The sequence below is a fragment of the Cupressus sempervirens genome, chromosome 4 (assembly GCF_028749045.1).
Source record: "Cupressus sempervirens isolate cs-2001-9-10 chromosome 4, ASM2874904v1, whole genome shotgun sequence".
NCBI classification, from domain to species: Eukaryota; Viridiplantae; Streptophyta; class Pinopsida; order Cupressales; family Cupressaceae; genus Cupressus; species Cupressus sempervirens.
In genome coordinates, this window is record NC_143121.1 from 484,946,344 (window position 1) to 484,971,125 (window position 24,782).

Here is a 24,782-nt window from a genome sequence, read left to right on the forward strand (position 1 = left end):
TATTTCTCAATATCTATGATTATCAAGTTTAAAATGCAATAATTACCCAGTCCACTTATCCAAACATTAAAATATTTATAGAATTAAAAAAATAATTATAAAGGACACAACTTATTAATAATTTAAAACTCTGATGCAAATAAATAAAATAGATACGCTTACAGAATAAAAATTGCACTAGAGACACTCCTTACAGATGATCCATCCAATGCATTTCAATTCTAGGATTGCATGTAAATTTGCTTAGTAATCCAGAATCCACGAGCTTAGTTCAAAAATTCATTCCTTTACGAATCAGGGAATATAATATATCAAAGTGCATAAGATATGTAAATTTTTTATATGAATATGAATTGTGTGACTTTACATCTTATATTTATAAAACAACAAGGGGTATCAGTTCCTTTTTAAAAAACCGCACCCGTTTATAATGGAACTGCCCGATAACCCCATAACATTAATTTAATAAACTAAAACTTAAATATATCAAACCATCGATTATTTCAGAAGTGTATGGGGACTCTCGCGAAGGTCATACTTATGTATTTTGGGCGCAGTATTTTATCTTTGGCTTCTACCTTTCAATCCTTCTCTACTTCACGGTGGTTTTCAGATCATCTCTAATGCTGGCTGCATGTGTTTTAGATGCTGGAAATGTTTCATTGATTTATTCCTATCTATTTCCATGGTGGTGCTCCAACCTATCGGGCTTATTCATTTTCTTTTTGTTTTAGATCTCCATCAGCTCTAAATTCTGTTTCCAGTACGAGCAATATTGTGTAATGTGTCTGGTGTTCAAGGATTTTCCACAGTTATAGTAACGATTTCTCATATGTATCAAAAACACTTATGGGTTACTCTTCAATGTGAGTGGTTGTTCATGGTGTTGTTGATAATATCCATTCTCCAATGTTTGCAAACAAAAAACAAAAGAATAATTAGATATTGATGAACACAGTTCAAAGTTTTGAACAACCTTGTGCAAGACCACCAACGGTGTATAGGAAAGCTCCAGGTAACTTTAGGTCTTCTCTCCAAAATCAATGCCGCCTTCAATAGCATTCTGTGCCAAACTAACTAGTTCATATATTAGAATTCGCGGGTATTGGCTCATTCCTTTTCAAAACTCTGAGTTCAAACCAGGCTACCAAATCTCTTTGGAAACATGAATTACATTCTAGGATTGAAGATTAAACCTGTGTATTTACATTGGCATTCAGGTGTATCATTGTTATTTTCTACTAGAACTGCTTCCTCTGCTCATAAATGCCTTATTCTGATCAGACATATAACTGAAAATTGTCATAATGCCCCGATCATTAGTATGCTTGTCAAATGCCATCACTATATCATTTAAGTCTTCTATAGTGATTTTACTGTGCTTTGTTGGGTACACAATATTTCTTCCAAATGTCTGCTGCAAATTTTCAGTCTGCATTCTATGCTCATTCCACCATACACATAGAACAATGTATCCTGTCTTGTGTCATGAATAGATCCTTTTAATGGTTTGAGAAAGTTTTAGGAATCATGGAAGATTTATTTCATAAAAAATCAAGCACCATCAGTGACTCTTTCTAGGGACATATGCCCCTTGTGGGCATAATGAGATTCCAGCTATATCTAGAGGAGCAGACTGAGCACCCATGCTCAGCATGATGCAAGGTGAAATTAGGTGGCCCCAAGCCCCCAAAAAATGAACACTGACTCTTCCCTCTGTCAAACACCTGATTTTGATCCCACCCATGCTCAGCATGATGCAAGGTGAAATTAGGTGGCCCCAAGCCCCCAAAAAATGAACACTGACTCTTCCCTCTGTCAAACACCTGATTTTGATCCCACAATAATTCATTGCTTCTGATCATGATATTATATACTTTCTGTGCCTGATTAGTTGTTCAGGCGAAATTTAGACCACTGCATAGTCTGTCATCATCCTTCATCACTTGTTTTGGTTTAGCATTTATCTTTGTCTTATGAACAAGATCAATAGAAAAGAAATAAATTTCATTATCATTTAATCCAAATATCTTGTCTCTTGCATCATTCATTTGATTAGTATAAAGAGAAGTTAAATACTTAAAAGAATTATGTTGACATTTCACTAAGCATTTTCTCAATAAATATCATCATAGAGTCCTCATGGATACTTACCTCGGTATTCTTCTCATACTTTATACTTGTATCAAATGCATCATTCTTATGAGTAATACCTACTATCTCTGCTCCATGAATGCAATCCTTCGCATCTAACTCTTGTTTAGCCTTTAAGAAGTCATTAAGTGTATTGTGATCTTTGTTGGATGGAGAATCCCCGTGCAGTTGATTTGTCATACCAATATCTAGATCAACTTTCTCTTCTCCGACATCTTCTAGCACACAATTTGCTCAATCTTTATACTCCAAATGCCGATTTTCTTCACAAAAAGATTTTGAAAATAGCTCACTTTCAAGAAATACAAGTTTTCTTTGATCAAGACTTTGAGTGGATATGACACTTGAAAATATTTTTGAACTATAGTGCAAGTTCAACACACTCTCCTCATTGTGATTGTCTGATTTCATCTCATCCTCATATATCTGATATAATTTTGGCTCATAGGATGAACTGAAAAATATCACGCCTTGTGCATGCATACCATGAATTATATTAACTTCAAAATCGTTAGGTATGTTATCTTTATGATAGTGCTGATATTTATGATTGCATAAAAGATGTTCTTCAAACAATGAATTCAAGAAAGCAACCTTGGGAATATCTTTAAGAGAACTTTCATCTGAAACCTCGAAATATTCTGTTAGGGTTCACTATCACTTCACCACAATCATTCTCGGATGCAGTTTCCTCCTCTTCCTGAATGCTTGCATCTTCCTCAAGATTCAGAATTGTATAAGAGCTAAATTCTTCATTCCCTTGTGCTAATTCATCATATATGAGATCTGAAAATTCTTTGAAATTGTATGCAAATTGATCTGTTTCTATACTTAGACCACAATGCACATCTTCAAAAAATATATCATCTTTTTGAGAAGTGTATGATACTTCTGGTTCATTGGTTTCGTCCTCATGAAAGTGATGTGCATTTGACAAGATGACTGAATTTTCTTGTTCATTGAATGTTGCGTACAACACATTTATTGTCTCATTAATCTAAATTTCTTTGTGTGCGGGAAGAAAAATTTGACCACCCTTTTCAACATAGTTTTGATATTCCATGGCTAACGATGTCGAAATCTCATCCACACTGAGAGAATCCTCTTCATTATTTCCATGTTCTTCACAGTCTAATTCTTTACCGGTCTCATCATGATCGACTTCTTCTTTCATTTCCTCTATATTTGAATTTGAAACATTACTTAATTCATGTGTTTGCTCATTCTCTTCTATTTTCAATTCATTATCCATTAGTTTGAGAAAGATACGGAATTGCTGATCATATAAGAGACCTAGTTCTCCTACTCTATTGAAAAGATTAGAAGATGGAGGTCTATATGCTGAAGGTATTTCTTGATAGTTATTGAACAATCTCATGAAGAATTGTACTACGGATTCATCTTCAGATCTCTTTATATTGAAAAATGCATCAAGCGGAGACATGTATTGGTCCCCTTCCATGCCACAATGCTAATCTTCATATTGTTCATAACACATCTCTTCTTCATGGCCCGCATCATGAAATACAGCAAGGAACCACTCCTTCAATTCCCTCCATGCTGAAATACTCTATGTCGGCAATAGGCTGAATACTTCCTTCGCAAAATCTTTCAAGGTTTTGACAAAAAGCCTCATTGCACAACTTTCCAAATCCACCTTGTATGCATGTAAGAATCCGTAGAAAGCATTCAAATGATTAAGAGCACATCCACTTCTATGTCCATAGAATTTGGGTGCAATAATTGAGAGTCTTAAATATAAACCATTAGGATCACATTTGAATCTTCCTAGGTCCAGGAGTCTATCTTAATTTGGAAGATATTGTTTCCTATTCTTTGGTTGGAACATTTTGCAATAATAATGTCCACTCTTTCAAGAATAGGAAAATTACATCTCTCTGGGTCACTTCCCTTAGCAGATTCACTAATGATCTAGGCACTCCTTTTGTTGAAGTACCAATCAAAAAACAATAGAGTCACCACCTCTAAATAGAGGAAATAAATAGTTTTTCAAGAATCCAAGTTCTTCTTGTCAGCAGAGTATAGCTCACCAAAGATTGAATCTTCAGAAAAAAGCTTAAAGAAAAACATGCAATATGATTCTATAAGATCAAATCTTTATAAAGCAATTTAAGAAATTTTATTAAAAATTATGAGAGATCAAAATATTCCAAGGAAATTAAATGCATTGTGAAAAACTCATCAATTTAGAATTTCAAATATATCAAAATGTTTCAACAAATTAAATAGAACCTAACTCTTATTGATCTTGAAATCAAAAACTCGTAGGGTTTATTTTGCAACTCTCCCTAGTAGAGTCACCAATATATTGGTTCCTAAAACCGCAGATTGGAATCCTACGAGTCTTGCCAACTCGATGCTGGGATATGCAACTGGTTATGGCCAACTTGACGAGATTGATCAATGCGATCCAAATCCCCTGCGCTTCTGGCTCTGCAAAACCAAGGTGGGTGTACCTGATCTTGGACAACAACCTTAAATCCAAGATGCTTAAAGCAGATTGGTTAGAACACAAATACAATGAAAGTTTTCCAAATGGCAAGAATTATAGAAAACTTCAAAGTTTTGCAAATTACGAGTTAAAAATACAAGTAAATGATTGTATAAATGTGAAATTGTTTTAAATAAAGAATAATTATAGATTAATGCAACAAATAAATATATTAATTCCTCAAAGGGAAGAAATGAAATTATTGCCAGCATATGGATTATAAATCAAGAGTAATAGAAAGACCAATGATTAATTAAATGGGCAAATAGAGTCAATATTATAAGTTGAAATGTACAACTTTATTAAGTTCAATGCGCTTAAACTATAAACAAATTAATAATCCAAATACGACGGACCAATTATACAAACGCAATTCTAAACAACCACCAATTGTGCGTAGGAAAGCTTCAGGTAACTTTAGGTCTTCTCTCCAAAATCAATGCCGCCTTCAATAGCATTTTGTGCTAAACTAACTAGTTTATATATCAGAACTCCCAGGTATTGGTTCATTCCTTCTCAAAACTCTGAGTTCAAACCAAGCTACCAAATCTCTTTGGAAACATGAATTACAATCTAGGATTGAAGATTAATCCTATGTATTTACATTGGCACTCGGGTGTATCATTGTTATCTTCTACTGGAACTACTTCCTTTGCTCATAAATGCCTTATTTTGATCAAACATATAACTGAAAATTGTCACAATGCCCTGATTATTAGTATGCTTGTCAAATGCCATCAATGTATCATTTAAGTCTTCTATAGTGATTTTACTACGCTTGTTGGGTAAACAATATTTCCTCCAAATGTTTGCTGCAACTTTTGAGTCCGCATTCTATGCTCATTCCATCATACTAATAGAACAATGTATCTTGTCTTGTGTCATGAATATATCCTTTTTAACAGTTCGAGAAAGATTTAGGAATCATAGAAGATTTATTTCATTAAAAATCAAGCACCATCAGGGTGCATTACTTCTTTTTCTCTCTAGGTGGTCAATCGTCAATCTCTTCCTCATCGCTGCCATCAACACTGTTGCCCTCTTGCTGCTCACCCTAGTCTGAAAGTACCTCGACATAATGTATCTTGCCTTTGTCAAGGCATCTATGATCCGATGTCCATGGCTCTTTGCAGGTGAAGCATAGCTTCTTCCTCCTTAGTTCGTTTCGTGTCTCAAAGTCCATCCTGGGAGGTGTAGCCTTCTGCTGGTTCTTGTTCTTTTGGAATGAGGTGGACCCCTTATACGTTTTCTTAGGAGGTTGTAATATCGAAGAGGGTGACTCTAGATTGTGTGTGATCTTAATAGCATCATCCAAAGTGTTTGGTTTAATTACCTTAATTAAATCTCTATATCTACCCTTTGGTTTAATTACGTTAACCAAATCTCTATATCTACCCTGTAAACCCTCGGTGAACAACATTACCTTATGCTATTTTGTCATATCTGGTACCATCACCGAGATTTGCTGAAACTTGTCAATGAAATCATCCAGAGATCCACTCTGTCGTAACTGTGCCAAATCCCTGTAATAGACCTCTATATCATTCTTGTTAAAGCGAGTAATCAGCTTAGAGCTGAAAGTCTCATAAGACATAATGAAAGCATGATCCTAGGTGACGAACCGATGATGCCACCAATCATATGCCGCTCCCTCTAAATGCATCGTAGCAAATCTGATTGCTTCTATCTCTAACATGGGTTTAAGTGTTAGGAAAGTGTCTAGCTTGTGAATCTAAGCTCTCGCGGATGTCTTACTGCCACCATCAAAAGTAGAGAAAGATAGTTTGTTCATAGCACGCTTCAAATCCTTGTTTGGTGCTCAAGGTCTCCTACTGTGTTGCTGTCTTTGTGTCTCCCTTTTTTGATTTAAGTCTCGAATAAAGGATATATTATGTTCAACTGGGTTAGGGAACAAATCCCACTCATCGAACATTGTCATAACATTGTTTGGTAGTAGGTTTGGTGGCACTGGTGGTGCTATCTCTTCCTCTGCATTAAAGGCCTATCAGTGTTTTGTTGTGGGGGCTCTAACAGCTCGGGGTGATCCTGCCACACTACCACCGCTACTATGATGGCTTGGGGCTCTCCTATTAACCGGGGCTGATTGCTGCATAGTACCTGCAAGCTGCTGAAGCACATTAGCAATGTTGTTCTATCCATCTTAGATAGCCCTCTATGTTTCCCTTCTTGATTTGGTTCAATTTCATTATGAGCCATTTGAATGTTGTTTGCCTATTCAGCCTACTCATCCTGTTCACCTGTTCCAAAGGTTAACTCTTCGTCTACTGAATAACTGTCCTCAATGTCAATCTGCTCTGGAGACTCTTCCTGTTATGGTTGGAGGTGACTAAATTTATAAAGTTTCTTCCTCATACCTGACTATCATTTCCTATTTATTCCAACCTATTATGTGATTAATTTTCCCACAAGATGGCAAGATTTCTGGCTCTAATACCACTGTAATGTTCTCTAGTTGAATTAATCAGATAATGTGTACTTTGACTAGCAAAATTTTTATCAAATAGTTGTCATGCAATTAAATACTTATGAAAAGATAAATATTGGACTGTCACTTGATTGTTTAATGATACTAATGCTCAAATTTGATATTTCAACTAATGATATCAAAACTTCAAGCTAGTCGCGATTAGTAACTTGAACTCAGAAATTAGTGATAACATTTTATATTCATGATGGTGAATCAATATTTCTTAAGCTATATGTTGTAGACAAGGTTATATTTCCTTACAAGATTAGCAAATATTGCTATATCTAAAATGTAGAATGGGTAGATGATGAACGGACCCGAATTAATGGTGAATACTGTTATGGGAGCTTGAGTGTGTAGTAAGAACTCAACCCATCACCACTTCCAGGCACTTTAACCAATTGGTTGTCTACCACTAAGAATTAGATATGCCAGCTCGTGTTGTTGAAAGGAGCTAAACTCGTGCTGTGAAGGCAGATAATACTAATGCGATGGTCAAGTGAAAAGTGAAAATGCCATGAGACACCTAAAGATTCTCCCGTAATCACTTCCAGTCAATATGCCGTGTTCTCACATTTACCATCTATCAATACATCTATTGATCTGATGTTAATACCAATGTTGTTGTTGTTCCAATTAACTACGCCTGTCAATCAACCCTGAAACAATGGTATTCACCTGCACGATGTTCACCTTGGGGATAACATTATGCTAGCTTATCTACATCCCACTATCCCGTGAACTCCACGGTATGGAGAGAACACTACCAATGTATAAACCTAAGATGGTAAAGATTATACTCACGCAAATAATCTACCAATATCTTCGACCCTAGAATGACTACCTCCTTGATTGTCGTCTAGCATCAACTGTTGATTTTTAAATGCTAATACCGTACACTGACCAATTCCTCTTCCTATTGTTTAGTAACTCCAACTTCTTGCCAAATCTCTATTCTCAAATCAAACTTATATCTGATTATGCAATGTGAGATGCTAGGTTTGCATTTAGTCTCACTCTTTTCCTTGAGGGGTTTCATCCGTGGGAAATATCCGGTCACATTTAAGCAACTCTTAGGATTTTAGAAAATAACATATCTTCATTGTAACAATCCCAAAACAAATGCTTTCCTTTATAAATTCGAAATGAGGAGAGGTACGAGCAACTTAGCAATGTGGGATAAAAGACTATTTCGTTTTTTAGTCACTTTAGTTATTTTGTCATAAAGTGACTTTAAATAATAAAGCACTTTATATTTCAACTTAATAAAACAATATGACTTTAACCTTAGAATTTCCCATTTAAAATCTCCTCAACTAAAACCAAAACTCCTATGACTGGCTGGCATCCTAAATCATACACTGTTAGCCTATCCGGATGGAAAGATAGACCAACTAGGTGTCATTATAGCTAGTGCAGAGAAGGGGACATTACAGCCTATCACGCAGGAAGGGGACATTAGACCTTAGAAGTCTTTTTTTTTCCTCTTTTAAAAGATATAGATAAGCTCTCTTTAAATTGGCATTTTAATTGAAATATTATACAACAATTTATATTAAAAAAATTCTTCTAGTGAGCTCATAAATAAGTGCCCTGGGCACATAATCTGTAAGGAAACGTTTATATTAGTTTTAGACTAATGTAAACATCAAATCATTTTTGTTGGTTCCCCTGTGTATAACATTTCCTACTGTATGTAAGGGAGAAAATACATTGGCTTATGGCCTTTTGGATAAGGAGAAAACAAATTACAAAATCATTTCAAGATGTTATCAAAGCTTTTAAAATTCTTAAATCTTTTAAATCTAAACCTTGATGGAAGAAAGTAAAACAAAAAAGACGAAGAAATGATAAACTTTCCTATCTTTGCTAAGTGGGATCATGTTGTTTAATAAAAAAAGTTGTCATTAATAAGTGAAGTCATCTTTTTCCTTTTCATTACAAAAATTTGTGCTTGCTAATAAGAAAGTATTGTTTTCCCATCCACTAAGTCATTAAACCCATTTAGAGTATTGAATTAATGTTTTTAGAAGATAGTTAAATTGGTTTCATATTTGAAGTTTTTATTAAAAGGATATACATTGAAATTATGTAAAACTTGCTTGGAGGTCAATCTGAAATAATTAATAAAATATTTTAATAGTCCGAGTTAAAAATAAAATGCTAACGGAAAATTGTTTCAGGATTTTTCATAGATTACTTTATTAAATTTGAAACTCAAATTTAAAATGCTAATGTATAGATGGGATATGTATAGCCACTCTAAAGACTAATTCCTCAAGATATTCACTTTTTAATGAAAATATGGAATTGTTATTATGTTTTAAATTAATTCTATTTTCATGAGACATACTACATATTCAGTCACATCAGTTTTTGATAAATGAAATGAAACTGTTCCTTTGCAAAACATTTCTAGCACCATAATATTCTTTTGAATGGTGAAAATATTATCATGAGAAAAGGATATAGAGATTTCTGTCTGACGCTTTGGCTGTATTTTAAGGATTATGCACATTAATGGGGGCTTTGAAGACCCCAATTAAATAAATGATCTCATTTTTCATTAGGAATTTGTTGAATAATTGTAAACAGTTGTGAATATGTGAATTGACAGAGATACTCTCCAGCTGTTGAGTTAATAATGTGATAGTAGTATATTTGTTGAGGTAGGAGTCATTTTGATGTAGTTAAGTGAATGAGGTGTATGAACAACTGTATTAATAAATAAATCAGTTGACCATTTTATTGATCAGTTTTAGTTTCAGAAAGTGGACACTATACCCAGTTTTTAATAATATCACATTTCATAGTCTAGTATAATCTATCCGAGGTTTGTTTGAGTACTGCAGTTAACAAATTGATAACTGCAAGGAAGGAGCCAAGACAATGAGTGTAAATGTAGATTCATTCTGGAAATAACTTATCAAAACTATTGAGCTAAGTAGAACTGTATGTGTGCAATTTTCAGTTTCAACTATTTATTTTCTATGTTAATTTTCATGTTTAGAGGTGTAATCTGTATCTATTTTTATAGCAGTAACTGTTTATATATGAACCATTTAATTGTTTATGGGGTTCCTGAAACCAACAGGTTCAACATTCCTTATTACATCTCGAAAGTTTTAACTAGCAAAACATTGTTGGTATTTTCTTAAATATATGATCTTAAGACCATTTCAAATGAATCCCTAGAAACTGAGTTGATAAAAATCACATTTAGTAATGAAAACAATGTGCATGATATTAAAAAAATCATTATCATACGACGAAAGCTGTTGCAAGTTACCAAAGTGTAAGATGTTGTATGGATATTATCAGATAGAATTGCAAACATCCCCAGTTGTTGCGATCGCAACAGATAGAATTGCAGATATCACTGATTGTTGCAATCACAACCAAGATTTGTAACATACTTAAGCATCTTAAAATTATTAAATTGAGTGTCACAAGATTTGCACAATATTCAATAGGAAAATTTTCCTTTGTTGTCACATGGTTATACATTTAAACGCTAGTTACCTACTTTCTTGATTAGTAGTTTACCATCCTATTCAATAATAATATAATACCCTCTGATCTAGAATAAGTTTATATTCACCTTCCCCTGATTATTTAAAGTGTTTTTGTGTTTTAATTGTTCATATTTGTTAGTGCTCATCTTTGTATCAATCTCAAACTTTACTTAATTCTTTTTAAAACCCATTTGTGATGCATTGTGTTAATTGATAGAATTTTTAAGATGTCTATTAAATTTAACATTCTTGTGTTATAATTCTTGTTAGCTCCATCTTTTTCATTATTAACTACTAGTTAATTCTCTCAGGGTTTAGCAATTCAAATAACTATTTTACAAACTTCTAGTGAATGCTATCTTATGAGATTATGCGTATGCCACAATATTTATTTGCAGAGGCAACGATGTAAGATGTCAAAAATATATGATGCAATATAGCAATTAATTACGATATAAATATTAACAATGTATGCAGGAGAAAAGAAACAAATTACCAACAAAATTTACTCACATTTAGCATGATCATGCGTGAACACAAAAGATATTAAAGAATGGGAATGCACATTCCTTGTAGAATGCATGCTTGACTTGTGGTTGAAGGATTTGAAAATGACCATGCAAATCATACATCAGGAAAAAGGCAGAGGTAGAAAGTAAATGGGTGTGCAACATGGTTGAATAAATATGCACCTTATCAGTTACCACAAATTAAATTAATTTAATAAACATCAAACAACCACCACATTACACCACACCGTATGAATAGAGCATTCTATCGTCAATAACTTGTCTTCTTCATGCCCATAGTGTATAATGATAACGGAATTTGAACTGTAGAATTACTGCTTTTTGCTTTATCCTTGTAGTTAATGACAAAAAATTGAACTGTATAAATCACTGCTTTTTTCTTTTCCTGTATATTCTATGTAGATTTGTATATATGTACTATTCATCTCTTAACAGTAATGAATTATGTTTTATTATCAGGGAGACGAAAAGGAGAAGGAGAAGAACAGTGCTAACAGCAAAATAAGTTTGGAACTCCGTTTGGAACAAGCGGTAATGAAAATTTTACATGATGGGTTTCTTGAAAGTAATTTTGCAATTACATTCCTCATCATATACAGTCTAAGTGTGTCAGTTATCATTTTTCCTGGAGTTGATTTATACATTTGATCCACCATGAAATTTAGTATCACTATTTTTAACACCATATTAGATTGTTCCACCTCTCAGCAATTTTGGTGGACTATCACAGCTCAAATAATTCCTCAATGGCATCTTTCATCGCATTTGAGTTTTTTTGTTTTTATATTGGAGTAAAGGCTCCACCAAGAATCGGGGACACTATCTCTCCTAGTCAAACAGCACAAGTTGCAAGACAATGTAGGGATTGCTGGCTGCCACATGGATACCAGAAAAATATTTGTATTTTTAATCTTTCTTATGCATGATAAGTAGATAAAGACTAAGTTACTAAAACATGTTCTCACCTTTCTTTATATCTCTTTAATATTTAACATGCAGATGCTTGGGGGAAAAATTGGGGTGGAAATGTCCCAAATCTGCAAAAACTTGCCCTCCGCATCTTATTTCAAACATGTAGCTCATTTAGTTGTCAGTATAATTGGAGTTTATTCAAGACCATTCGCACAAAGAAGAGGAACAATTTAGCACAAAAATGCCTCAATGACCTTGTTTATTTGCACAGTGCATTATAACCTTAAGTTGTGCATAAGAAAGGTAGAGTTAGCACTAGCTGGTCCACATTTTTGAATGACATAGATCCTTTCTATTAGTGGACATCATAGGATCAACCTCCATTGTTCACAGATGATGACATTTATGATTTGGAAAGGCAGGCTATGTAAGGGTTGACTCACAGCGGCATTGAATGACTTTCATGAGGATGGTCATGAGGGCACTGAGAGTGAGGAGGATATAGATGACGAGGAGCCATTGTGAGTGTCAACACCATCTACATCTAGTAGGGAGGTCAAGTCACAAATAATTGTTCAGAGCGAGGTGGCAAAACCACAACAAACTACTAGGGCTAGACCTCCTCCCACACTCGTGGCTTTTAGTAGAGATATTGGGAAGGGGAAGAGGAAGATGTAGGCTAGTTTATTGTTGGATATTGTGGTGGACATTTTTATTTGCTTATAATTTTACAAGGACAACTTGCTATTTTTAGTTTGCTTCAGAGTTTAGACTATTAGATTATGGCTACCAACTATCAACATTCACACAAGGATGTGATTTTGTTACAGAATTGCTTTTGTATATATATCTAGATTAGCTTATTTGGTTTGTTTACTCATTTACCAACTCATTAGATGTATCTCCTTATTGAATTGTGCAAAAAATAGTGCATTTCAAATTGAATTTAAGCCATTTTAAAAGTTCCCTAGAAGTTTCCTGGGAAGTTTCTGACTTATTTTCAATATCTAGATTAGCTTATTTTGGTTTATTCAAGCAAAAGCAGTAATTGAATGCATAATAGTTACCACCATGTCTCACGTTTCAAACAACAGAATGAAATAACCATTCATGCATAACAGCAGAGTAAATGCTGATGAAAAGAAAGCATTCACAGCATGGAACAACAGTCCAAGCACTTACAGCAAAGCATGGATATCTCACAGCATTTTCAGCAGTCATGGCATCTGAAACACAAACAGCCATCAAAAGTGCTCACAGTTATAACCAAATGCCCAGCAAACAGTGAAGCACAACCAAGCCCCGTGAGGGATAATGGAGCCATGAACTATAAAAAATAGTCATAAATATGGAGCAAATATAATAAAGATCACAGCAATGAATACCTAGTAGATACCGTGGAGAACTATTAAATGCACTTATGGCAAATAATCTCCAACCAAACATACATTCCAAGCAATTACAACTATAACCAAGAAAGCTCACAGTTTAAAGAATTCCAGAATCATCATGGCGTCCACAGTCTGATACCCAGCAATAAAATAACAAATATTCCCTCATGGCAAGCAACGAAATGGAGTGATCAACTTACAAGAAGTCATGGCGTTTACAGCATCAAACATCAAAAAGAAAGAAGACTATATTCGTAGAGCAAATGAAGATATAAAGCAAATACGGCAGCCAATATCTCAGAGGAAATGGAGAATAACAAACCCAGCACTCACGGCTAGCAGAAATGGAGAGCCACGAGATGCAGGATACCATAGCTCATGGCAGAACAAAGACCAAAACCTGTGAAAGAAAGAATTCATAGCATCACCCACAGCCTGAACAACAAGTAGATGTCCATCCAACTCAAGAGAGTTACGGCAATAACATGGAATGATTAACCATCAAGCAGAAATTGCAGACACCAGAATTTCCCATGGTAGCTAGGGTTTCAACCCTATTCTTTTCTCTCATCCTTCCAATTCAAAATGATGGAAATGATTATAATTTTTTCTTTTTGATAGCCCCTCAAGCAAGTTTGATAAAATCTTGGTTCCATTCTTAAGAATTTGGAAGATAAAACAATATAATAGTTTATTTATTAACATTGGAGTCATGTACATGTTAATACATAGGTTATTATTAAATAAATTATTTTGTTTACTAATAAAGAATTATTATTATTATATTAATTGGTGTTTTACAAAATCAATTAATTAATAACGATTTTTACTTTAAGAAAAAATAATAAAGAGGTTAAGAGGGAGTTTAACATTTTTAAATGCCTAAGTTCAAGGGTAGATATTCATTGGCTATTTTTAGACTCACAATTTAGACTCAGGATTTTGGAGTCAATTATGAAGCTATTTTTGGCATTTTTAGAGTCTTCTCGAACTTCTCTACATGCATAATTGGTTAAAGGGTAGTTTGAGCTTTCCATGCAGTGATGCAGTACTTTTTGTGCTATTTTTGGCAAGATATGGATCAGTTAAGGCCAATTTTGAATGCAATTCATTATGGGAGCCTATTTTATGCATATTTTTGATGAGTTTCACATGCTATATTTTTGGGTTGATTTTGAAATTCGAGTTAGAGTTTTATGCATGATTTTGAGGAGTTAGAGGCAGTTTTCTAGTTAGCTATCAGTTGGATAGGTGGTTGAGAGCAGTTTTCAGGGGTTTCTTCATAGTTTCGATCAGGTTTGACCTATTATTTCCATGCATATTTTTAATATTGAATTAGGGTTTTGAGCTCTATTTATTATACATTCACCTCATTATGAGGTATCTTCTTTCAGGCTCAGATTTTTTGCACATTGCAAATTTTGTGTTGATTGTAAGAGCACTTTGTAGCAGTGATTTTTCAGCATTGGTTATATAGATTCAGTGGTTCCTTTTCATTGATTCTTGTGTAATATTGTGGATTCTTTGCTTTTATGTTGTGTTTGTCCTTCATTAAAGCTATATTCCTTATTGCATGTTAGAATCTTGATACGTGTGATTGCAGTTCTTTGTTTGTGTCCTTATTCTTTTTGCAGAAAATTGGTAAAACCTATGTTTTCCTTTCAAAGTGGAAGATTTTGGGTCCTTGCATAGAATCAGTTTTGTAGTTACATGCTTGTCTTGGTATTTTGAATCATTTGTATCTTGGGGACTTGATGTTAATTAGATTGAATTTACATACCAATCATCAGTGTATCACCTCATTTAGGTTAGTGTTAATTATTTTTCATTCACTTCTCATCCCTTTTCGCGCATAAAATTTAGGTTTTAGGTGATTACTATTTAGGAACTGGCCTAGCTTTCCAAGATTCATCTCTCGTTTTAGGACATCCCACCACCCTAGGGAGTTTTACTGTTTCAATAGGATAGCTAGATTCTGCATCCTGCTATAGGTGCAATCCTAATTGACAACAATGGGGACATTACATATAGCGATACTTACTATTTGTCAAAGTAATTTGATCATAATACTCCCAAACTAGAACATAAAGACGATCTCTTTTGGTTGAAAGTCCTCAAAAACATCCCTAGCAGTAGCAATATAGACAAGATACAAATTCATGTAGAACAGTGCCGATGTTCCTATATTGAGTAGCTACTCATGAAGTGCAGTGCTGATAAGTTCTCCCCAAAAGATATGCTCCTTATATGAATGATTTGGAAAATGAACTTATACATCCATGGTTCAAAATCACTAGAATCCTTGAGATCACATACTCTATTGAGAAGGATATTCAAGTCTTTGTATTCTCGCTTAAAACTGGATTATGAATGGTTTTAGGCCATGTTTGAGAAATTACTTATAGATTAACATATTTCTGATAAATCATAATTTCCCTTATTTGCATTCCATATCTCCAAAGATGCTTCTTTTGTGAAATCAACACACTCTGCACTCTGTGGCACTTTGAAAATCTGTTCAATAACCGCAAAATCAAGTCTAATAATAACAATATCATCAACATCCTTGATCCTTTTTTACTTTGGACTGAAATGCTTTGCACATCCTAGAACAAATTCCGGTTCTAGGCAACCATAGGAAAGGAAGACACCAAATGAATATTACTCCTTTTGATGCATTTCATTTCATGATTAGCAAGTGCTTCTATCCTTCGCACGATATCAAATTTCATGATTAGCAAGTGCTTCTATCCTTCACAAGAAATCAATCGTATCCACATGCCTGATCACCACATCTGACACACTATCAAGAATAGACGTGACCTGGGATGGAGTTGCATGTGCCAACTCTTTATCATATCTATATTTCATTTTGCCTTTCAATTTTGTAGATGAGGGCACTCCTTGTGCTTGTGCTGCAGCAAGAAAATTCCAAAATGTAAACACATCATCAGAGGATATTGCTTCCATAAAAACTCTATTTCTTGATCAGCAACAAAGCTTTGGAGTATGGATTAGACACTTCTTGAAAGATCTAGTGTGATGATCTTGAAAAGAGACAACATGCGTATGTGAAGGCTGAAATATGTGTTGAGAGGATAGAAATATGAGGTGGAAATGAGCATTTATGGATATGCTTAAGACGTGAAAGTTGAATGCATGAGATTGTGTGCAAATGTTTTTTTTTTTAAACTTTTAAACAACGACTTTAAGTCAAAAATGGGTTTTCAGGATGTCATTGGACAAAAAGTGAATTACATGTATATGTAGCATGCGATTGGGAACGAAAAGTGAGATTGTATGTAAAATTAAATGCGGATGGAAGATAAGTTTGCATGTAATTGCATGTAGAGAATAAGATGCAATGTGGTATGATATGAAATGTAATTGGATATGAAAGGAATGGATGCAATGTGCCTTGGCATGTGATGGCAAAAATGGAATGAAAAAATTTACTTGCATGCGTGGATGAAAGATTGAGTGAAGTGAAATGTGCTCAAGTTCTTGAGAAAGAATTTGCAACTTCTTCCAAAAGGAAAAACAAGCAAACAAACAATGAAAATAGACACAAAAGAAACATGTCAACAAGCAAGATACCTCAACATGCAAACTCAAATCTGGAATTTTGGAAAAAACCAAAAGTTTGAAAATGAGACTTTTCATCATTTTTAAAGAGGAAATGCACTTTTCATGGCATCTATATCAACAAGTGTGTAACATCAAACTAAAACATGCATCAAATCAGCAAGATATGCATGAATTAATTAGAAAAATGGAAAATGTCCACTTAGTCAAAGATTAATATGCCAAGAATGAAGGGAAAGAAGTTCCAACTTTGAAAAATTGTCAAACAAACTTGGACCTCTTCAACCTTACAATGATGAATTTGAAAGGAGCATCCAATGAGACATTTTTGGATAAGAATGCCCAAAACGTGCCCTAAAATCCCTCAAAACTCCAACATTTTTAATAAACGCAAGCTTATTAGACATTTTTAATAAAAAATGTGGTTTCAACTTGTCATTACATGGATCAATTTTGGTATTGAATGTCAAAAATAGGACTTCCAACAGCAATGTATGCACTGATATCACAAAACGCTTTCTTCATATGCAAAAACGTAATCCCAAAATACCCAAATATGGGCATTTTTTACCAAAACGCGCCCTAAAATGGAATGAAAAATGACGTTTATTACATCGAGATTCAACATTTAATGCATGGAAATGCATCCAAATGCAAAAAAACCCTAGGTAGAAGATTTTCTTGACTTGGAATGAAGAAATTGGGAGATCTCAAGCAAAAATGTGTTCTTGGAGGGCAAGTGCATGAAAATTCCTCTTCAATCTTCAAAAACGGGTTTCTTAAAGACTACATGTTCTTGGGAATAAATCACACCTTTTGGGTGCCATTACATATTTTAAAATCTTAAAAAATGACTCCATATCATAAACGCACCTTTTGGGTGCAACAACATGTTTTAAAATCACATGAAAAAGAGGCTATAGGAAAAATCACACCTTTTGCGTGCAATTATATGTATGCAATAGAAGCCACAAGAAAAATTACACCTTTTGGGTGCAATAACATGTTTTAAATTTTGCACAAAAATGACCTTAAGTGTAATGTCGCCAGTTAGGACTATATAGAATAACTATTGAATTTTTAGATTTTGACAATGTTGAACTGTTTCTTGAAAGATTACTTAGAATCTTGTATTTTTTTATTATGATTTACAATGTATCTGGCTCTCTTCTATATCAATCCTTTAGTTCGAGAGGAACAACATTTTCGTATAAATTAGGGTATCTATCAAAGTATATCAATTCGTTATAATATAGTTGTCTAAGTTTAACTGATGACCAATCAATTGGCCTTTGAGATGATATGGATTGGATAGAGTATAGTAATATGAAATGACCATAATCAACTGCTTCGAATTGTAATATTCTTGGTATCGAGGATGCTTCTATTGCTTATGTTCAATGATATATTTGGTATAACAGATTCAAAGTTTTATAATAGAAAGAGGCTTATATATGGAAATTCTTATATATTTTATGAATTGACCATGCGATCCAAATCCTTAATGAGATGCCCTCTCTGTTGGTTTCTTTAATATCACTACGGCTGATTGTGTTTGATTGAGTAGTGTGTTATGTTTCTATCACTTCCCTTTATCCCTTATGCCGTTGACTACGTCAGTTTGGTTAACACTTCAGTATGGAGCATTAGTGATTATAAATTCGAACTATGGTCTCTTCTATTTCTTTCCCTCTAGTAGGCATGTCTATTCCTGATGCTCACCACTTAACTCTTCGAAAGCTCTCTTGCGTATGGTATAGAGCCAAAGTGTTTACTGTTAAGAGTATTTGTATTATAATTGTTCAATCTCATTGGTGATTATTTGATTGCATAGGATTGAATCTTCTTGCCAGGTGATAGGCGTATCTCTGCTGCGATTCTGTCTGTAGTGATCCTTCTATCTTCCGCTTGGACGATTTTTTTCCTCTTTTTATGTTTTTTTACCATAGAAGAATGCTTCTTCTGCTTTATATCCAAAATCCTTATTCGATGCATGTTTTTAAAATGTCTTCTCCATTTGAAGCATTACAAGAGTCCTGTTGTTTGTATCCTTAATCACATCATTTTGTATTTAGTGCTTTTGGATGCGTAGCCTTGAACGACTGATAGAAGAAAAATCATTTGTTATTTGAAATATGCCTTTTACTTTGCTATTTATCTTTTAAATATTGTTGTTATTATCTTATAATTAAAAACTAGTCATATTCATAATAGATTTATTTTTATTTTAATGCTTATTATTATTTATTTAGTTAATCTATTGATTTATTGATTTAATTATAATTACTTTATTATTATATTAATAATATAGTTAATTTTATATGGCTTGAATTCTATTTAATTTAATTTAACTTTACTCTTATTACTTATTTAATAATATTTTATTATTTTATTATTACTGGAAATGGGGACATGACAGTTCGCCCTTCATCAAATTGCTTGTCCTCAAGCAATGCAATTTGTTTTTTTCCTTGTGATTTGATCATAGCTCTGCAACAACAATTTCAATTTTAGGATTAGATAGTTATAATATAAATTCAAAGATCTCAAAATTCATTTTAAGAATTACTAAGAATGATTTAAAGGAAGAACTTATCTTGATGTATTAAAGCACTTATAGTTGCTTGCTCCATGATGACTCCTAATGAATAATCCATATTAACCGTGGGAAATACTTTATCTCTTCCAAGGTCTCTAGGGATATCTCTTTCAGATTGCCCCTCTCTATTTAATCCTTTGGAGAGACTTTATCTCTTCCTAAGGCCTCTTATGGATATCCCTTTAGGATTATCCATCTCTACAATCCTTAGGACAGACTTAATCTCACCCTAAGGTCTCTATGAGTATTCTCTTTAGGACGTACACATCTCATATGATCCTTAGGAGAGACTTTATCTCATCCTAAAGCCTCTAAGGACATCCCTTTAGGATTGCCCTTCTCTATTTAATCCTTAAAAGAGACTTTATCCCATTTTAAGCCCTCTAGAAGTGCATGATCTTTCTATAGTTTCATTTGAGGAGTTAGAGTATAAATACAATTGAATATTTGTATTCATATGCTTATTACAAATTCTCATAATCAATTACTTGTTTTAACTTGTCAGTCCAAAAGAAATAGATACGAATACTAACTCGAAGTGAATAATTTTTTATCCCATTTTATTTTCCCTTCTTCTCTAACATTGATTACTAATTCCTTTCAAATTTATACATCAAGTGGAATTTCTTCAAAATACCATCACTTACTCTCCTTCATTTTGTGCTTGGATACTATTCAGATCTCTTGGATCATGTCTTGCTTTCTTATGTGACTCTTTTGTTTCTCTCTCGGGTGCTGCTTCTATTCTATTAATTTGATTCCTTTTGCTACACTTGTGACCTGATGCCCATGGTTCTTTACACCTAAAGCATAAGACTTTCTTCATTACGTCCTCTTTTTGCTTGAGAGCATCCTTTCCTTGGCATTGATGCATGACACTCCATTGCCCTTTGCAAAAATAACATTATTTTTCTTTATGATCTTTTCTTGAGTTATTGTCTCTATGGTTTGTCTTTGCCAAGAAATTATTAGATCTTCCCTTTGGAGGATTTGATTATACCAATTTTGCTTTTTTGATGGCTTCTTCCAAGTTTTTTGGTTCATGCGGTTTAACAAAGTGCCCGGTGGAGTCTCTTAATCCTTCTATAAATATATGAGTGAATCTCTTTTGAGAAAGGTTTGGAACCATAACTGACAACTCTTGGAATTTGTGAGCATAGTCTTCCACTATTCCAGTTTGTCAGAGTTGAGTTAGTTCTTGGAAATGCCATTCGATGTCCTTATCATAAAATCTGTTCATGAGCCTTTGGGAGAATTCTTCATAGGATTTTACATCTTTATGTCCCAATGAGATATGCCTATGGGTTCACCAATCATGTGTTGCTCCCTCTAGATACACTGTAGCGAATTGTAATGCATCTTCTGCCATCATGGGATTTAGAAGAAAAAATGTGTTAAATTTTTCTAACCATTGGCACGGTGTAATCTTTTCTGAACCATCAAAATGTGGAAGCTTAATTTTATTGGTTTTATGTTTGAGTTCTACATTTACAGTCCTTCTGGATGTCTCTCTTCGTTTGTCATCACAAAATCTCTGAATGATACAACTTCTCTAATGTTAGGTTCTAGAGCAGCATAGGACTTTGCAATATCTTCCATACTAGTTAGGGGTTGCTCGACCCCTTCTTCCTCTCTTAGATTTACTCTTCTAGATAGGAATGTGGGTTGGGGTAGGCTGGAACTTGAAGTTACATTATTATTTTCAGAATGGACTGAATTAGTTTCTCTCCATATGTTAGGTTGACTTCTCAAATTATTGATCGAGTTTCTCATGTTCTGTAATGCTTGCAGGAGGGCCTAATTTGATTTCTCCATTTGATTCAATATAGTTTGATTGGTTTGGTGGGTTTGCTCCATATATGTTCTCACTTCATTTGCTAATTCGTTCATTGCAGTTTTATTTGTCCTTCTCTTGTAAGTTTCCATAAGCCTTCACTCACAGGATGGCAAGATTATTCTCTGATACCACTGTAATGTCCCTAGTTAGGACTATATAGAATAACTATTAAATTTTAATGCTTTTGACACTGTTGAACTATTTCTTGAAAGATTACTTAGGATCTTGTAATTTTTTATTATGATTTACAGTGTATCTGGCTCTCTTCTACATCAATCCTTAAGTTCGAGAGGAATAATATTTTCATATAAATTAGGGTATCTATCAAAGTATATCAATTCGTTATAGTATAGTTGTTTAAGTTTAACTGATGACTAATCAATTGGCCTTTGAGATGATATGGATTGGATAGAGAGTATAGTAATATGATATGAAAACAATCAACAACTTCAAATTGTAATATTCTTGGTATCGAGGATGCTTCTATGGCTTACGTTCAATGATATATTTGGTATAACAGATTCAAAGTTTTATAATAGAAACAAGCTTATATATGGAAGTTCTTATATATTTTTTGAATTGACCATGGGATCCAAATCCTTAATGAGATGCCCTCTCTGTTGATTTCTTTAATATCACGGCTGATTTTGTTTGATTGAGTATTGTCTTCTGTTTCTATCACTTCGCTTTATCCCTTATGCGGTTGACTTTGTCAGTTTGGTTAATGCTTCAATATAGAGCATTAGTGATTATAAATTCGAACTATGGTCTCTTCTATTTCTTTCCCTCTGGCAGGCGTGTCTATCCCTGATGCTCACCGCTTGACTATTCCAAAGCTCTCTTGCATATGGTATAGAGCCAAAGTGTTTATCGTTAAGAGTATTTGTATTATAACTGTTCAATCTCATTGGTGATTATTTGACTGTGTAGGATTTAATCTTCTGCCAGGTGATAGACGTATCTCTGCTACGATTCTGTCCATGGTGATCCTTGTATCTTCCACTTGGACAATTTTTTCCTCTTTTCATTTTTTTTTTCCATAGAAGAATGCTTCTTCTACTTTATATTTTAAATCCTTATTCAATGCCTATTTTTAAAATGGCTTCTCCATTCGAAGCATTACAAGAGTTGCGTCACTTATATCCTTAATCACATCATTTTGTATTTAGTGCTTTTCGTTGTGTTGCCTTTAATAGAAGAAAAATCATTTGTTATTTGAAATATACCTTTCACTTTGCTATTGATCTTTTAAATATTGTTGTTATTATCTTATAATTACTAACTATGTCATATTCATAATAGATTTATTTCTATTTTAATGTTTATTATTATTTATTTAGTTAATCTATTGATTTATTGATTTATTTATTTAATTATAATTACTATATTATTATATTAATAATATAGTTAATTTTATATGGCTTGAAATCTGTCTAATTTAATTTAAATTCTATTTAATTTTATTTAAATTTACTCTTATTACTTATTTAATAATATTTTATTATTACTAGAAATGTGGGCATGACACTAAGTGAAAATTCACACCTTTTGGAGGTCACTGCATGTTTCGAAAACACATAAAATATGCATGTCTCATTTTTTGGGGATCATTGCATATTTTAAAACACATGTCATGACATGTTTTATGTGTTTTCAAGTGACATTTTCATTCAAAATCTCACCTTTTGGGTGCAATTGCATATTTTGATGAAAATGTGCTTGTAGACATGTTACACACAACTTAACTAATGAATTAAGTACATGTCAATTTAATTTTTGAAGAAATATTACTCAAATGGGTCATAAATAATATTTACACTATATAGTTAATATAGTATGTGCAAATATTATCTTAAAAGTAATATTTATTAAGATGTTTTGATTTAACACTCAAAAATTTAATTGAATTATTAGGTAACATAGTCATTTAAGTGAATTTAAAAAACAACTCCACTTCAAAATACAACATAAAGTGCACTATAGTTACTTTAAGTGAAAAATTGAAATGATAAAGTAACTTTAAAACATAACATAAAATGAATATATGTTATATTTTTCGAAAAGTGAATGTCAACTTAAACATATAGCTTTTTATTTTTAATTCGTGTAGTTGCACCTAAAAGGTCCACTTTTTGGGCACTAAAATGATCATATCTTTTGATTGCCAACTCCGATTAAGTCCTAAGATAGATCAAATCAAAGGGAAAACCAAAAGCAATAACTTGAGTAAAACCAAAAGACCAAAAACCAATAAACACACTCAAAAGCGAGAAAAATGATGTTGAAGGCTTAAAAAATCAAGCATAGGCTCAAGAAATAGAAAAACTAAAAAGACTTGATGAAAGCTTTCAGTAAAAGGATTCATTATATCTATTGGAATTGATTGGTTGATCAATACTAACCAATCAAATAACGAAATAAATTCAGAGAAATGCAAAATTAAGTTGAAAAAGTTTCATATTGTTACCTACATTTTGTGGTGACAAAATGCAGGACAACAAAGTAGAATTTACTAATTTTGTTCACTAAAGAAAAAATTATTATGAAAACAAATCTTATTGTTTCACTTACCTTCAACAGCTCTAATATAAAAAATATTTGTAATATTTTATGTAACATATGGTGGCTGGTGATGAAATTTGAATCTCTTTGACGTCAACATGTTGGGTGGATATTTTGCAACTGATAGTTTATACAAATTTAGTCGCAAAATAGGTAGACTAGCCACACTGTGTGAGACTGAGTTTCTCCTACCTTTAAGGGAAGGTTCTCCCTTTTCACTGTTCCTTGGATCAACTCAAGGTAAGCACAAAGTTAAGAGATGTGTCATAGGGTGTTACTAATATTCTTTCCTCTTTTTTAAGGAAATAATCCACTTACTCACGGAGCGGGTAATGGGAAAATTGGATCTCTAACACTACACTTCTATCCAAAAGTTGGAAACAATATTACTGATACCAAACACCAACTCAAAGGTTGATTGAGAGTATATTGACTTAGATCTATGTCTAGTTTTGTCTATTCTATCAAAAAAATACCTACCATTGGCACATACAAAATTTGAGTAGAAAATTTCTATTTATTTGCGTAAATTTGAGAGAGTAATATAAGCTGCAATTGTAACTTTTAGTTTTTATATTACCACAATTGCTCCCAGTCAAAGCTGTAGCTCCAACTGTTCCTTTATTCACTATGCTCAATTAAACATACAATTATAACATGAACAAAAGATAATAGAAAGAAATCACAGTCACAACTT

General features: G+C 33.3%; 1 protein-coding gene across 1 annotated transcript in view; it reads left to right on the top strand.

Annotated features, from left to right (window-relative positions):
* TPP2 (tripeptidyl peptidase ii) overlaps window positions 1-24,782 on the top strand; it is a 313,725-nt gene that overhangs the window by 263,590 nt on the left and 25,353 nt on the right. Inside the window, exon 28 of the mRNA XM_089825602.1 lies at window positions 11,659-11,730. Coding sequence (XP_089681728.1) covers window positions 11,659-11,730 — 72 coding nt within the window. The remainder of the gene's footprint in view (window positions 1-11,658; window positions 11,731-24,782) is intronic.